At 39.4% G+C, this 18,265-nt stretch overlaps 1 protein-coding gene across 1 annotated transcript; it reads left to right on the top strand.

Annotated features, from left to right (window-relative positions):
• Window positions 1-536: 536 nt before the first annotated feature.
• On the top strand, window positions 537-18,265 carry LOC117545867 (synaptotagmin-9-like). The gene is made up of 7 exons (XM_034215831.1): window positions 537-1,186; window positions 6,821-7,316; window positions 7,732-8,287; window positions 14,894-15,014; window positions 15,114-15,285; window positions 15,398-15,527; window positions 17,381-18,265. The coding sequence occupies exons 1-7, from the start codon at window positions 1,039-1,041 to the stop codon at window positions 17,444-17,446; spliced, it is 1,689 nt and encodes a 562-aa protein (XP_034071722.1). The 5' UTR covers window positions 537-1,038; the 3' UTR covers window positions 17,447-18,265.

The raw sequence follows: 18,265 nt of genomic DNA, 5'->3' as shown, positions 1-18,265 counted from the left end.
CACCAAACTGTGAAATATTGACATGAATTGTCCCATGATAAATATATGGGGATGTTAATTGTAATGCTGCTTCAGGCAATCCAGAAACGATTAGAAACAATACAATACATCACAGCCAGCCAGGTTTGCTGGCCTCTGTCTCTCTCTCCCTCTGTCTCTCTCTCTGTCTCTCCCTCTGTATCTCTCTATGTCTCTCTCGCTCTCATTATAATTAGTTCAAGGTATGGCAAGACAAATCATGGATGTCAGTGCAAATGAACCCATAACTGCGGTTGTCTTGGCAAGACGACGATGTGAAGAGCTTACTGACAAACGTATTTGACAGCCATTCCCTGGTTTTAATAATGTGGTTACTTTAAGTCCATTAACTTGCATAAGCAATGTTATATGTGCGGCTTTTGAGTGATATCTCTCTTATTCCGCAAAGTTTTTAAAATTATTAAACGAGCGAAAAATCAAAAAAAATCATGTCATCTCCTGATTGGCCACGTGCAGGCACGTACAACCACACCAGGTCCGTCATCCAGCGGAGAAGTGATGGGCTTTGCTACAGGTAATGGCTCTCTCAAATCCAGATATTTCTCCCTATAATAAAACAACTTTTTGAAGGCGTAAAGTCATTAGAAGACAACGGACCGCGTGCTGCAAAGGTTCACTGAAAGAGAGTCCGGCTCTGTGACGCGCGCGCACATTTCAGCACTTTGGGCAGCGCGCGCCGCCGTAGTGGCAATGCGTGGATTCAACCGGTGGCTTTTAACCAGAGCAGTACTGTGTGAAGAGGGGACCGTTTGATTCACACCAAAACTATTTTTGCTCCTCATGTAGGAAACGCTTTCTGCTTTTTGGAGCACTTGAACGAGTGTTTTTTTGATTCTCTCTAATACAGAGCGTCTTCGTGGACTCCATCGTGCAGGTAGGCGTGCCGTTGGATGCGTGGTTGACTCCAGAAGCTGTGCTGACGAGCGTGGAATAGTCAGGCGGGAGTAGAGTGGTGGTGGTGCTCAAGAGACCCTCCATTTATAAGGATGCTGGTGGGAAATGCCTGGAGACAGAGATGACGAGATTTGTCAAAAGGCACTTGAACTCCTGTCCGATCTTTGCTCGAAGGGGGAAGTGCAGAACGATTACTGCTTGGATTTTATCTACTATTTCCGAGACCTCGCCAGGCCACGCTATTCGGATTCAGGTGAGGCAGCATTTGCACGTTTCATTCAACGGTTACATTCAATTGAAGTGAATTGAACAAACGTGACTTCCTTCATTATACACTGTGCACAAAGCTATTGGTAAGAGGACTTTCACAACCAATACTCAGTGTTTGGAGATGAGATATGAGACATATTTCATATTTGACACATGTGTAGAATGCCGGCAGTAAGAGGCTTTCTTGTAGTCACAGAATGATCACTGCATAGACGATAGGCTATCCTCCTCCCCGGAGTTGCGCGTGAACCTGCGCTCGCCAGTAGAGTGGCACTTGCCATATCATACTTCTTTGAAGTTTACCACATATTACAATTGTAGTCTTACACTGAACATATGGCAACGTGAAACCTAAACTGTATGAATGCAATGGACTCATAATATATCTCTTATATCAGATAATTACTTCGATTTTGGAAACCAAATCCATTATAGTCTCATATGAAGAATGAACGTGACCACCGAGTCACATTTCATCGTTACCAACACATAGGCTAACAATCATCATCATCGGAATGGCATGCCTGCATGTGCGATCGTGTCAGCGTGAGTGTGTGAGTGTGTGTGTGTGTGTGTGTGTGTGTGTGTGTGTGTGTGTGTGTGTGTGTGTGTGTGTGTGTGGGAACATATAGATGAGATAATGTGAAGGAGCGTGAAAGCTATAACTGCTACCCCTTACCTACCCCATCCATTTTGAATTATCATTAATAATTCTTCCCCACATGAAAGCCCTTTGTACATTCCCCTGTTTCTGTGCCTCTCTCACCCCTATCCTTCAACCTTCCCCTCCTTATTTCCTCTTGATTCCCTCTATTCCTTAGCCCTCTCCTCCATCCCTTATTCCCCATACAGTAGGTCCATTGTTTCTTGTCTTTTTCATTGCACTGACAGTTTGAAAGGTAGAATAGCAATAACAGGTGCTGCAGTAGAGAACGCTTTAAAGGATGGCTTGGCCAAGGTTCAATTTCAGTTCCAGCTGACATGCTTTATGCTGCATGATGGCAACAACTTCAACAAAATGACAAAGGAAGTAGATGAAAGATACACAAATCCAACACCCTATGTCATAGAGTTCAGATAAGGGTGTAATGCCTTTGGTAATGGTTGATCATAAACATATTCACAAACATTATTGACATAAAAAGTAATGTTGACCTGGAAACTTGAGAAACCCAAACTGGTTTAAGTTGTATGTTATCCTAATGGACCATCTTTTCATATGTGTCTAGTACTAGCAGAAAGATATGTGACTATCAACAAGTACTTGATACACATAGTGTTCGGATCAATATATATATCTTTCCTTTTTTCAAAAGGTGATCAAAACTATTGTCTAGGCTTTACATATGGTTATAATATGCTACTGTATTATAAGGAGTTGGATTAGAAGATCAATATGACTCTCATATCTTTACGTCCATTAAAAACGAAGCTGCAACCAGTTGCCGCAAAGCTTTAAGCTTTAAGGATTATTTCTTGGCCAAACTTCCTGGAATCTCTGCCGGTTGCCTGGCAACCTCACAGTGATGACAAGACTCCATAAAGTATCTGTTACTTGCCAATATTTAGATGGCGTTCATTTCACATCAGAGTTACCGCAATTTTCATTTTCTGAGTTATAAATGGTTTTCATGTTCACACAACAGGGAGATTTAGATTTTTCTGAAAGCTCCAATATTTCCGGACAAACATTGGCGCCTCATGACAGTAAAAGGCTGTTGATCAAGATAATTAAACCCAAAAGAATATGTAATATTGTCACTGGGCATATTTCTGTCCTCTATATGATGAAAGCCCAGCACACAATCTTAGTTAAACCACAACTTGCAATTTTTAAACTTTAAACTTTGGTTTACACAAATTAGATGTAATGTATCATTTAGAGAGTTAAAGATCTGCTCAGGTTGACTTTGTTACCATTGAACAGAGCCAAGTTAGCAGTTTCCCTCTTCTTCTATAGTCTTTAGGCTAAGCTTATATAAGCTGGCTATTCGTACAGACATAAGGGGGGTATCGTTGTATTTAAGACTTGTCAAGAAAGCAATTGTGCACAACATTAAGCAATGGCTGCTGGAGCAGGTTCCACAGCATTGCTGCTTTTAATTGTAGTCAACTAATTAGTTAGAGATATACAATCAGGTCAATATAGTTAACATTCTGTGAGGCTAGAAACCAGCCGTTGTCAGGGCCTTTAAGACAACCAATTAGAACCACTCACATGTGCAGTATACTATGTTTCACATACCCTTTTTACCCACAGAGAGGTTTTTTGAAGGCTTAGCAACTCAGGAGGTAAAGGTTCATATACTGCTTTTTCAGCACTTGCTCTCCTCCTACACTATTGCACCTTATAGTCCCATGCTCTAAAATTGGTCCACCCCGTTTATTCCAAGGCGGTTTCTGAATTCTTCCAGATGTCTACAGATTCTCCACCAGGCAGCACTGCGGGCGGCCTGCCAAGCTGACTATGGGCTCACTGTCCTCGGATTGCAAGTCCCTCAATTTCTCCACATTAGCCTACCAAATCACACATACTCTGGTATTCACAGAATCTCAGAGCACAGAAAGTACAGTTCGCCCGAGATCCCGTGGGAGGTTTTATGACAGCACCCACACACACAGATCCATCCTGTATTAGGCTGTGCCTGTGCTGTTGGAGTTTGAAGAAAGGTAATGCAAAACTAGTACTGTCAAAGGCCTTTGAGATTGGTTGTCATTTAAATCATACTTCTTTAAATGTGGTGTGACATATTGCCTTGTTTACTTTGAACTAATGTGCAATTTATGTTTTACTGCATTCCTTAGAATTATTTTTAATATTAGGTGTTAGCTCTACATCAGATGTTTAGCACAGCTTGCCATACATGATTCAGATTCAAGATGTTCTGTGATTTTGGTTACTCTTTTAAAACACATGTTTTTCTCACTCTGTTGCTCTGTAAGAAGAAAATGGGATTTATTAGAAATGTCTTAATACTCAACTGCATAATTCAAAACTCAATACAGATGATTTTCTATTGAAATAGAGAAGAACTTTGATAGGAAACAAAGAGAAAAAGTCAATTTCTGTAGAAACTTTTTCACAAATTGCTTTGTCCAAGGTCTTCATCAAGTCAGCTAGTTAAAAAACATATGCATGGCAAGTTTGTATATGTCAATATGAAATCTCTATTCTGGTAGTCATGATGAGAGCACTGCTTTGTTTGATATTATCATAGTGTTTGTTATCATCATATCAGCATGCGTTTCTTTTGAAATTGAGTTTTTTGCCTAATAAAGCGACAAGCTGTGCTTAACAATTTAGTCTAGCCACCCAGGAAAAGCATTTATTAGTGTCTCTAAATTGAAATGTAATAATCTAAACACTTAAAAAAAAATCTTCATCAACATCATCATTACCAAAACATTAGTTTGTTTTTGCTGAAGGCAACTGTTGCACTGTCAGAACGTAAACTGGACGCAAGCCTGTATCACTGCGCTCGCACAGAGCGAGGCTTAGACAATAATAGACATGGTTGATACAGCAGACTTGATGCTATTTTAAACATAGCACACTGAACAGAAGCCATGGAGACAGTTCAATACAGTACATTAGAGTAAACATTACAGTGGCTAAGCAGGATGGAAGATCATCATCTCAGTACCAGACACAGAGACGTGTAGTATAAACACATTTTTGAACATTTCTTGAATTAATTACACGTACACTACAGCACTAACGTGATAAATGAGGTTATTCAGTGCAATGCAATCAATGAATTCACCATTGCTGGATGGGCTTAGGATAGGAAGGTGAATAGGATGTACCATCACCTATAATGTTTTTCCTCAACTTATTCATCCAGCAACAGTTCAATTCTGCACATACTATTCAGTGTTACATTAAGTAACAACATCTTTTTTTTACTTATAACAATCACATGAAACTACTTCAAAATGTAACAGTGATGCCTTACTTAGCAATGCACACCCCAAACTTTGGTAAAAAATGATAAAGAGAACATTCAAAAACTATGAACATCTACTATAACCTGTAGTTGTTGGTATTGACTATGAATTGGAATGCTGATTTGAGGCTATTAAAGTCAACGTCAGAAATACATCTGATTTAAGAAAATGAAAAACAATTCATGTGTATTTTATAATTGTACTCACATGGCACATACCGGTGGGTTAATTACGCTTTAAAGAACCCTGAATAGGATACTAGGTATTATTTTACCACACTAAGATTATCTTTAATTGCAAAGAAACTTTCAGTTGATTTTGACCCTTCAGTGGATGTAAGTGAAATGCACTGTTGAATATAGTTGAATAAAGATGCCATATTGCTCATATGAAGAATTGAAGATAACAGTTTGTCATGATGTGAATTTCAATTCAGTTCTAATGTTATCTTGTGTTGAGTGATTACAGTAATAAGCACTTTATCATTTTTTACCTCATAAAAGCGTTAAACATGCATTGGAGCAAATAGATTAAGGGGGCACAGCATACTGTAGAGAACCTATGCTTTTGATAATTGCACATTGTGAGATACATTTGAAAAGCTAATCTCAGAAATGCACTCCAACCTTTTCATAATGAGACAGTACCTGCTGATCTTAACTCTTCAGATGTTTGTGGGCTGCTTTCTGGTCCATTGCTTGAGATGAAACCACACGTTAATAAGTATAAAACATTAACTGCAACAAACAATCTTTAAAATCCTGATGCAATTTTTCACAAAAGTAAAAAGGAGGAGGTATAATTCACCTCTCAGTGGTGAGGCTTATTATACTTTCCTACCGTATATATTTGGTTTTAAAACATAAAACCACATTTGTGCAGCAGGGGTTGAAGGTTACTCAAGTATTCCCTCTATTTTCCATGATGGTATAAGTTCCTTTGATACAAAAAAGTTCAGACTACTTATGATATTCATGCAAAAGAGTCATATACTTAACCTCAACACTTTTGTGTTTCAGTTTCTACGATTTTTCGTTCAAATTATTATTATTTCAAAAGCAGAGATCATTCAGAAACCCCTTGGTACTGTTGGTTCACACCTCAACTCCTACAAGCTGACCTTTTTTCATGCATTGTTGATTTAGTTGTTACTATAAACTCAATTTAAAACGGGTTTAACCTCAGTACCTTTAATCTCCCCTTTCCCAAACTGTTGCAAACATAGAATCACTGCTCCACCGCAGTATTAAAGTACAATAAGATTGTCTGAACAGGCCTTTCCTGCCTTTGTTTCATCACACTATCCCTCTTCTGTTATCAGCAGAGTAAATTACAACATTGGGCCCAATCCACTTGGGGCTTAGATATGAGGCTCCAGTGATAATTAAATAAATATAGCTAATCCTAATTAATCTTGTGGAGAATGCTGTCACAAGAAAGGAAAGAAGAGGAGAAAACCACACTGAAAGTCTGCTGGTACACTACAAAAACACAGAGAGAAATAAAGTGTTTTAAGTGGTAAGAAGCACGTTTTACAAAAAGAAAAATACTAATGTTCTACCACAGGTGAATAGTTTACCAGCCAACATATCACATACCCATGGTTGTGATTGTAACAACACTGAATTTATTGTCAGATCTTTATTTCCAGTCTCTTTAATCTTTTCAGATATATCGGTGAGTCTGCTGTCGCTGGTGGTGACTGCCTGTGGCTTGGCCCTTTTTGGGGTCTCTCTGTTTGTCTCCTGGAAGCTCTGCTGGATACCATGGAGGGAGCGTGTGCTCTCTCCCACCACCAAGGAGGCCCATGGGCACATCAACCCCACCATGAGCCCAATACCCTCCCAGCTCGCTCCAAGGCATCCAGTTTACTCTGCTGTGGACCCCCCTCCACACAACCGCCGTGAGTCGTCTATCTGCCCCATCGCCAGAGAGCCTACTCCAGTGGCGTCAGTGGTATCAGTGGAGGCTCCGGTGACTCCCGTATCCCCACCACCTGTGGTCATTGCCACACCAGAGGCAGCTATGAAGATCAGTCACACATCTCCAGACATCCCACTGGACGCCGAGAATAAAAGCCGGCAAAATGGGGTTCACACCAACCCTCGTATGCAGAGACAGATTACTGAACCCCCGCCTTCTGGTCCCCTCATGTCTGAAATTGGGTCAGTATAGCTCTTATATTCATTTAGGTTTGAACTGATCATTGCTTATGGCTCTCAACACCATTGCCAGACAAACAAAAAATCAACATTGGGACAATTTCAAAAATACAATATTGGCGGTTAAGGTAAGGCCACTTAAACACGGGGTTTGGTCAATTACAAAGCAGAGGTCAATTCTAGGCCTTTGGTAGAATGTAAACCCTGGCTTCCAGCATTAAAGCTAGTTACACTTCACACAGCTTTCTCCAATTTTACATCAAGAGCACACAATTCCTGTATTTGCATGCAACATTAGCACTGATTGGAAATTGTGAGGTGCAGAAACATCCAGTACTGACGTAAATGCCTTCATGCCTTTTCTGTTTCAGTCCATTGGAGTTTTATGGTGATGTTTATTGTTTTCATCTGCCCACAGACAAGGGACCATTCGCCGGCATATGAACCTATCCAACCCAGACTTCAATGTGGCCCAGTTCCAAAGGCAGGACTCCATCACTGGAATGGGGCTGGGCCTTGGTCGCCTCAAACCTGAGCTCTACAAACAGCGCTCCCTGGAAGGAGATGAAGGCAGTCACAGAGGCGGGGGCTGTGGACGCCTCTGCTTTATCCTCAAATTTGACTGCGACCTGGAACAGTTAATAGTTAAGATCCACAAAGCAGAGGACCTCCCAGCCAAGGACTTCTCCGGAACCTCTGACCCTTACGTTAAGATCTACCTGCTCCCCGACCGTCAAACCAAGCACCAGACCAAGGTTCACCGCAAGACCCTCAACCCCGTGTTTGATGAGGTCTTCCTGTTCCCCGTGGAATACTCTGAGCTTCCTGAACGTAAGCTGCACTTCAGTGTCTATGACTTCGACCGTTTTTCACGCCATGACATTATTGGCCAAGTGGTCGTGGACAACTTCCTGGATCTGGAAGATTTTCCCAGGGAGACGAAACTCTGTCGGGAGATCCAGTACGTCTCAACGGTGAGTCAGCACTTACAATCAAAATGATGTCATGCTCAATTAGATATGTACGGTGGCCCTGAAGTGCAAGACACCACAGCATTTCAGAAAACACAACAGCATTTCACAAAACGCCGTTACATTTCACAAAACGCCACTGCATTTCCCAAAACGCCACAGCATTTCAGAAAACACAACAGCATTTCCCAAAACGCCACAGCATTTCAGAAAACACAACAGCATTTCACAAAACACAACAGCATTTCAGAAAACGCCACAGCATTTCACATTGGACGGAAAGGGTATTCCTTAGGGAGAACACTTCTTGTTTGTGATTGGACAGAGCCAGCCAGAGCAGCACTGCTGTGATTGGTTGTTTTTGCTGCCAGTCAAGAAATGACGCTTCGTGATTGGCCCAACACATCAGCCGTTAGCTGTTAGCACACACTCAGAGCTCACAGCTCCTCATATCTGTTCAGAAGCTGTACAAAAGTTAAACATATACAAAACACAGACTGTCTATGTCATGGCGAATACAGTCGCTGCTTTATTTATGTCTGTATGACGTTGTGAGTGTGGATGGAGCAGCTACAGGTTAGTTTAGCCTGATCGATCCGATTCCAATAGGATTTACATGGAGATACGGCCCGCCCCCTCTCCAGCGTCTTGTTTGAATGACAGGAGTAAACACATAATTAATGCTTTATTAATTCATGGTTTTTAAGGGGCTTATCTCCATCTAAATAGAAATACTATGGTGGACTAATATTCGCATCGCTCTAATCGCTTGAGTTTCACCGCGGCTGTCAGCTGTGTTTGCTCCTGTCAATCAAACAAGACGCGCTGGAGAGGGGGCGGGGCCTATCTCCATGTACATCCTATGGGAGATACCAACTACAACAAAATGAACATATTTGACCGTGATTTAATTGTAATACACGTTTCAAAGTGGTGCCGAAGTAACTACATACTGATAACGGTTAGTAACAACCATGAATTAACGCTTTGACAAGTCTGCAGACAAGACGGTAGGCGAAAAGCTTTTAAAATGCGTGTTTTCTGAATGGAATCGGATCCATCAGGCTAAACTAACCTGTAGCTGCTCCGTCCACACTCACAACAACGTCATACAGACATAAATAAAGCAGTGACTGTATTCGCCATGACATAGACAGTCTGTAGTTTGTACATGTTTAACTTTTGTCCAGTTTCTGAACAGATATGAGGAGCTGTGAGCTCTGAGTGTGTGCTAACGCTTGATGTGTTGTGATATATTGCGCTGTCGGGCGTTGACCAATAACGAAGCGTCATTTCTTGACTGGCAGCAAAAACAACCAATCACAGCAGTGCTTCTCTGGCTGGTGTTAGAAATTAAAATCAATGTTGTCCAATCACAAACAAGAAGTGTTCTCCCTAAAGGAATACCCTTTCCGTCCAATCTGAAATGCTGTGTTGTTTTCTGAAATCCTGTTGCGTTTTCTGAAATGCTGTGGTGTTTTGTGAAATGCTGTGGCGTTTTGTGAAATGCTGCGGCGTTTTCTGAAATGCTGTAATATTTTCTGAAATCCTGTGGTGTCTTGCACTTCAGGGCCACCGTAGATATGCCATGTTATATTTCACTTATTATTATTACGCAAAATGTAAGAGATGTTTTAAGAAGTCTGACAGATTTGTTGCAATTTTTATAAAGAGCTACATATTGAGCTCACATTTTCACGAGCACAATGCATCTCAGACTGACAGTATATCAAATAAAAGTCATATCAAATAAAGTTGAATGCCTATTTAAACGCACTGAACTGAATAAATCAGAGAATAAGGAGTTGGTAGACAACAGCACTTATTTGTTCACCCTGCTGGTGAGAGTCTTGTTACAGTGCCTGCTCAATCTGTTCAATACCAACAAAAAGTTCCAAATGCAGTATTTTAAGACCAGCCACTCCAAACAATACATCTCAAGCATCTGTGTTGATATATCATCACTTTTATACATTTGATTCATCTACAAAATGTACATCAAATTGTGGGAAGCAGTGATTCAAAAATAATGAAACTTTACAGTAACAGGTATTTGAGGTTTTTTAGAATCATATTGTACCTGCTATTTTTACTGTACAAATGACAGCCAGTTGATACAGTGTGTGTGTGTGTGTGTGTGTGTGTGTGTGTGTGTGTGTGTGTGTGTGTGTGTGTGTGTGTGTGTGTGTGTGTGTGTGTGTGTGTGTGTGTGTGTGTGTGTGTGTGTGTGTGTGTGTGTGTGTGTGTGTTAGGGAAGCAGATTGTACAAAAAATATATCCTATTGTTTCAATATTGAGTGTGTGTGAGATTTTAAACAAGATTTTAACTTTATGATTTTGACAGTTTCCTGTTTTTGATGCCTTGTACAGCTGGAATTTCTCTGACAAATCTATCAAGTAATTGACAATATATGTTGATATTTATGGGTATATATACTTCTAGTGATTGCTTTATTGACAGGCATCTCAGTGTGGGAGCTTATCCAGATTGCAATTGATCCCTTTCTTCATGGCATGCTTAAGTGGCATTTATAAGACTGAAGCCATTGATTCATGCAGACAATTCATTTCATCCTAAGGTCAGTGCAGCATGATCAATGAGGCACAGGTGTTGTGGTGGGTTACATTTGCTTTGCTCTGTCCCTTGGTGAAATCTGTTTGGATAAGATTACTTTCCAAAGTAATTGCTCAGATCGCGCAGTTGAAACATGGTGGCTACGCTTAAAGCAGACCCACCAGGGGAACACACACAGTAGTTTAGTTTGTTAAATGTAATGAATATTTGGATCAATATTCATCATTTAATGTTTGTATCATAAATCCCCTTGGTTTTCTCTTTCTTTATTTGACTAACATTTGGATTTCTTTACAACCTGTCTGACCGATCTGGCTCTCTGCACTGTTGGATCTATTTTTAGAAATGTTAAAGCGTTTCGAAAGATATTTTGTGGGTATAAGGCTAATATAAACTATTGAACCACTATTCTAGGCCTAGAAAAGACAACCCATATGATATACTGCATGTAAGTCATCACTTTTTATCATTATTATTATTAATATTGCTTAAATGTAATGTAAGCTACTTGCCAATTCAGCAAACACTGAGTCAGTTGTACAGTATATAAAGCAGCATGGAGTATATGACTGACAAGCTGTGTGTATCTGTCTCTTGTTTATCTCATAAGCAAAGCATCCTGTACTTCTGCAGCTATCAAAGTTTGTTTCCTGCTGCTCTGTCTCTCGCTGTGTATGCAAATGAACGGTCTGCACTGCAGCCATTTCAGTTTAATAAGCTTTATACTGCAGTACCTAAATGTGTGTGCCTTACTGGTCCTCCTGTCAATCATGGCTAAATATAGCCTCCATAGTAAAGGGATGTGTGGAGTTTAGCTTGGAAAAGAAATGTGTTAAAACACTGAAACTTGTCAACAGGTTTCTCTTCTTTGTTCTCTCACGTAATCTCTGAAGTGTAGAAGAGAATATTTTTTTAAATGTTCAATCTCATTTTTATAGATAAATAATAAAAAATGTTGAGTAGGAACCTGCCAGATGATTACATATTTGCTTACAAGAGCAGAAATAATGTCAGGGTGCCTCAGTGGCTCACCTGATAGAGCATGTTACCATAAACTAAGGCTTTACTGCAGGCTTTACTGCTGCTAACCATGAGTACACCAGATAACTCATCCCTGGAAATATACTTGACACACACCTTATTTTGGGCCATTAAGAAAGACAAGCAAACCTGCAGCAATACTTTAAAGACTGTATGGCAATCTTTTGTTTCAAAATGAAGGCATTGGTATACAGTTTATTATAATCATACAGTCTTCACTTGACCACACTGACAGCACTCATATGTAATTGTAGGCCATGTTGGCCGCCCTTTAAACAATGTAAGCCACATACGGCTTTATCAAAACATATGGCATCCACAAAGTCAGCAGCTGTGTCCCACTTTCATGAATCAAACAACTCTAACTGGGTTTTGAGTTCGTAAAAGTGACAAAAATAAGTTGTATAACATAAATAGTAGATTTAAACTGTATTCCCTTATTAAAGATATATGGCATGATGCTGATCCACATTATGGAGTCATATTACAGTAAACATAGAAAAGGGAAGAGGTTCTAACTCTAAAGAGTTTAGAAGGACCTGCATAAAGATCCTGGGGAAAAAAACATTTAAAAAAGGGTTCAACATTTTCTTTTCTGGCTACAGTAAATTGAATTAGCTGAATATGTTGTAGTTTGAGTCAGCTCAATGAGCCCTATAAGTTCACAGCGGAAAGTACCCTAACATACTTCAGCTTGGCGGATTCATAGCCACATAAAGGGTCATGCAGAAGTGTTTGAATATTTCATCAGCCTCAGGACCGTAGTTGCAAAAGGTAAAGAGCCCTCTCCAATCTATTTAACCCCAAGCAAAATAGAGAAACAACAGTCCCCTTACGTAAGGAGGGTGATGCCCGCTCTCTCATGTCTGCGGGGAAGTCAGAATCTTGAACCATGCCCTGTCAGGAACAAGGGGAATGGCTCACACAGAGAAATGGACACCTAGGCTGAAAAAATGGCATGGAGTTATTTGTTCTGTCAGTGTGTTTGATATAAACCTGAGGGGAGTATTTATATTGACAAAGATATTGATATTTGTTGTGTACAGTCTCGACCTCTGGGCATGTTATAGTGCCGTGCTGGCCCTTCTGCCCTTTATTATTGATTTTTAATCAATGTTACACGGTTGGAATATAATGGTATGTGACAAGTGGTGACGGGGACCAGAGATTCACAGTATTATCTGGAGCGCTTCATTTTCACACTGTTCAGGGTTTTTATCAGTTCCGCACTACTCGGCTCATGCACACATACACATGCGCACGCGCACACACACAAACCCGCACGCACACACACAAACCTGCACACGCGCGCACACACACATGCGCGCACGCACACACACACATGCGTGCACACACACACACGCACACACACACACGCACACGCACACACATATACACACACACACACGCACACATATCCTCATAACCAGGCTTTCTAATCGTCTTTGGACAGCAGTACAGAAGCAGGACATTTCACATTCATTGCAGGGACAATTTGTCACAATCAGAGAGAGATGAATTTACTTTATTGATAGGAATGATATAATTATTATATCAGTATTGCCCATATATTGAGATTGACCATATGGTTCTTTTCATTGCCAGACTTAGCTTGTTTAGCCATGGAATGGAAACAGCTTGATGGAAAACGTGTTTTGCTTTAGAAAAGGACGATGGCAAAATAAACAAAAGCTTAACAATGTATTTCTATTTAATGTGGCTTATTTCTGGTTTCTTTAGTTTTAATTATCATTTGGCTTTGAATGTGGTATGACACCATGAAGCGTGTAAAGCCCACAGCATCCTTCTGGGATGTGCAATGTATTTTGTGAAGGCAGTTAACACATCATGCAAATTAAAATGCATGCTATTGAGGTCTCAGGATGGAGCTTTTAAACAATTGAACATTCTCCCCTACTGTATCTCTCGTTCTCCCCCACTTTCCTCCTTCTAACCCTCATAGTGTATATTCACTCACACACACAGTAAGATAATACAGATAAAACAGGGGCCATATCACAGGAGAGACATGTATGCGTAGCTATGCTGATATACAGTATGGTTGAAAGGACTGATTTCTATTCTAAAAAAAACTGAGAAAAGAGTTTAAGAGAAAATAAGAGGACATTGACTTTTTTTTTCCTGACCTACTTTCATAACGTAATGACAATTTAATCAAACTTCAAGCTCTTGCACTATTGCAGAGTATCTTATACTGTGCAAAGGGTATTATTTGTTTAAAAAAAAAAAGAAATGTGTTTTTCAAAAGTAGTACACCAATTTTGACAAATCACTATTTTCATGATTGTTTTTTGCATAATGAAGTTCAATCACCCAAGATCAATAACCCCAATAATGTCAAAGTGTGTGAGACACTTCACTAACAAAAATGAAATGCCATAAGCCATTAATATCTATCAAACCTATCTCTTGTAACAATTTTGGGCTTTAATCTCCAATATATTTCAGAATATAGATGTGATCATCAAGTCAATAACCTTCCATTTCTAGAATGATTACACTGAAATTAATTATCAGAGGACATCTGATATATAATACCAACCCAATATTCCCCTAAAATCTGTAGATCCGCATGAGATTCAACCGTAGGAGTTGTCTTCAGCAGACACGTTTGTGTGCTTTCCTGGTTCTCACTTCTTTGGTAGAGTTATTTTAAGAGCAAGTGATAAGTGAGCTTCTGCCTTTCTGCAGCTCAGCAGAAGTCTCCATGTCGGGTGAAAAGTGGGTGGCTATTATTTGAACAATGTGACAGAGGAGAGCATAGAGAGATCCAATCTGTCCCCAAACATCAGATGACTATGCCATTATTCTTCACCTTCGGCTAATAGCGAAGAGCAATGAATTCGAAAAAAACAACAATAATATCATTTAAAGAGCGACTGTCTAATTGCTTTTCTATTGATAAAACCAATAGAATCCGTATCAAAGATGAAGCTCATGGTAGAGTAAATGTGTTGTGTGTTGTCTTTCAGGATAATGTGGACCTCGGGGATCTGATGTTTTCGCTCTGTTACTTGCCCACGGCGGGGAGATTGACCATTACCATGATAAAGGCTCGCAATCTGAAAGCCATGGATATCACTGGTGCATCTGGTAATTCAACTATGATAATTTCTACTGATTCTCACTGATTCTCACTGTTATCCTGCAAAAAAACAAATGTCTTCCCTATCTGTTTCTCTCACTTTCTAGATCCATACGTGAAGGTTTCCCTAATGTGTGAAGGTCGCAGACTGAAGAAGAGGAAGACTTCGACAAAGAGGAACACTTTGAATCCAGTCTATAATGAGGCCATTGTCTTCGATGTCCCTCCAGAAAATATAGAGCAGATCAGCCTTTCGATTGCAGTCATGGACTATGACCGGTAAGTACTCATTATGAGGCTTTTTACAAGTCATATATGTCGTTTGTTTTTTTTAAACACATGGTAACTCGTGATCACATGTTTTTCCTGTCTTTCCCTCCTGCACCTACAGTGTTGGCCATAATGAGGTCATTGGGATTTGTCGAGTTGGCAACGATGCAGACAACCTCGGTCGAGCCCACTGGAGCGAAATGCTCACATGTCCCCGAAAACCAGTCGCCCACTGGCACCCCATTGTGGAGGTGAGGAAACCTTACAGTCAAGGCTGTGTTTTCATGCATACACAGGGACTCATTTTTGCTCTTGCTGATTATAATGTGCTACTTAGACTGTCAAAAATGCTCTTACGTATGTAGATATTAGACCTCAGGCAGGAACATGTTGTTACCAAATAATATATTTAGATATTTGGTAGGAGGTTATAATATATTACCAACAGACCCTCTGACCTGTGTCTAAGTGTGGTCAAGTCAAATACAATTATTTCAGGTTTTTTTAGTAGTAGTAGTAGTAGTAGTAGTAGTAGTAGTAGTAGTAGTAGTAGTAGTAGTAGTAGTAGTAGTAGTAGTAGTAGTAGTAGTAGTAGTAGTAGTAGTAGTGGAATTCAGCAGAAGAAGCTAAAATGAATATTTGAAAATCACATGTGTTGCCAGCACGTTTGGAACATTTCATGGAAGTGAAGGAAAAAGAAAATACTAAATTTAGGCAAATAAGTACAACTGACATTTATAAAACAAAGTCTAATATAAAAATAAATAAGTATGAGCAACACAACATATTTTACATCAAGGCTGATATGAAAAACTGCAGAAAGTGTAAATGAATATGTGATTAGGCTTTTCACTGCCCAGTCATTAGGCGCAATGGACTCATTAGTATTCACTGATAAAGAAGTGTGTTGTTAGAATGAGGCTGTGAAAAAATGTTTGGTCAGCGGTAATAGGAATATGGCTGCAAGCTACTGAACATCGAAATAAATTAAAAAAGGAAAGAAAATACGCCTTTTATGAAGCCATTGTATTATCCAGCTGTTGATAAAGTAGGCTGAAAACCCAGAAAAATGATATACATCATTTAATAATCATCAGTGAATAGAAATGGGCAGGGTCCAAAAGTGAGTGTGTTGACTGGTGTATTTTTGTATCTGATCTCAAAATTATATTATATAAGTTACCACATGCAGCCACAGAACATAGTGTTAAACTGGGTATTTCGTTTCAAAAAGAACATTTTTAAGCCAACAAATAAACTTGTAATGTACTGTTTCTCTGGACATATCCCTAGTCTTTGAGAGTTCACCTGTTCTTTACTTCTTAACATTTATCTTATTTTATTTTATTTATTTAGATAAAACAGATACATGTCTGATGTGATTCAGCCACAGGCATATAGGGTTTCCCAACACCATCCACTAAGCCTGCTGTTCGGCAGTTCATGTTTTGATATGAGGCAAGTAATGTAATGCAATACCCAAATAATGAAATTTGCAAAGAAAAATAGATGAATCAGAGAGCCTGGAGTGACAATAAAACTGATGTTATGAAAGAGTAGATATAGTATAGTATCTAGGATGGTTTCCTGGAACTGTGCACTCAATCTGGAGAACTGGCTTTATTGTTTGCACATCAAAGGCTCTGCGTCGTGCAAATTACAAAGAGAGTCAGAGAAAACAGGAAATTGAGCTTGTAATGTTTCTTTTTGGGCTATTAGAGTATGTATTTTGAAATCTTTATTAGGGCCTTTGGAAAGCCCACTTATTATTATCCAAGTTAAAAGTCAAAGCTGATAAATCTTCAAAAGCTCCTCATCCTCACTTCACTCCCGAAACTGTAAAGCACTGCAGTCTTACATGCCGATAGCTTTCAAATCCTTAAAAAAAATAAGGGAATACATAAATATGAAAATAAATAGGAGACTTTGTTTGTTTTACTGCCCAATTCCTAACATAGTAGGTGGTTAGTACATTTGTTTGGAGATTCCATGATGAAGAAATTGGCTCTGGCTGATATGACTGTGCATCTGCTTTATGAGATTGTGTTTTCTACCCATGCATCGCAACACTCTAACATTGTTTGTGCTTGATTCTTCTTCGCAGTACCAGGGGACCACAGGTAGCCAGGGAGGATCCTGTAATTCTCTTAAGACACCTCCCTCTCCGTAGCCTTGAGCAACACTGAAGCAACACTTCACACAAGAGCACCAATTAACCCGAAGCCTCGTCTGTATACGTTGGGACAGGAGTGCCGCAGAGTGCTGCACACATATAGTCCTAAAAGAAGAATGCAGATATTTAATAAGCTACTGTGGAAAAGAGAGACACAAACTGTCTTGAGCTCTGCTCAGTTGGACCAGTTGCATGTTGAATGACCGCACAGATGGATGTTTTTTTAATTATCTATAATGTTCCATAAGAGAAAAAACAGGCATGTACAGACATTTTAGGTCTGTGCTATTTCTGGGTTTATACAGTAGTTACTGTTTTTTACATGGTCGTGTTACTTGTTTTAATGAGGTGAGTCTTGCACAATGTACTTACAACCAGTTGAACTGCCATATAGTTTTATTAATTGGGTGGTGAATTGGTGCATGAGGTCATGGTTTGGTGGGATATCTTCTCCTCGTTTGTTTGTTTCTGTTTCTATTTTTGGGAATACGATGTGATGTTCTGTCGGTTGATGTGCAGTGATGGTTTATTTCTAGACAAAGTATCTGTAAGGAAAATATGTTAAATGTTATCAATAAATATTATTCCATTAAAAAAGAAACATTGTTGATCTCTGCCAGATCAGTTTTTATGAAATTAAAACACTGTAGACCGACATGGTGAAGAACTAGAACATCTGTAAGACAATAAAATATGAAAATGTAAATCTGACAAGAGTTTGATTTATGTTGTAAAAGCTGTTATTTATTTTGTAACATGTCAACTCTATAACTGTTGAAGATTAAAATGATCATAAGTGCAATCCATAAAAATACA

The sequence above is a fragment of the Gymnodraco acuticeps genome, unplaced genomic scaffold, assembly GCF_902827175.1.
Source record: "Gymnodraco acuticeps unplaced genomic scaffold, fGymAcu1.1, whole genome shotgun sequence".
NCBI classification, from domain to species: domain Eukaryota; kingdom Metazoa; phylum Chordata; class Actinopteri; order Perciformes; family Bathydraconidae; genus Gymnodraco; species Gymnodraco acuticeps.
This window is presented reverse-complemented; position numbering and strand designations above follow the sequence as displayed.

Coding starts and splice junctions, on each gene's coding strand:
- LOC117545867 (XM_034215831.1), top strand. CDS start 1,039: ATGCCTGGAGACAGAGATGACGAGATTTGTCAAAAGGCACTTGAACTC. Junction 15,015..15,113: donor GGATATCACTGGTGCATCTG/GTAATTCAACTA, acceptor CTCACTTTCTAG/ATCCATACGTGAAGGTTTCC. Junction 15,528..17,380: donor ACTGGCACCCCATTGTGGAG/GTGAGGAAACCT, acceptor TCTTCTTCGCAG/TACCAGGGGACCACAGGTAG.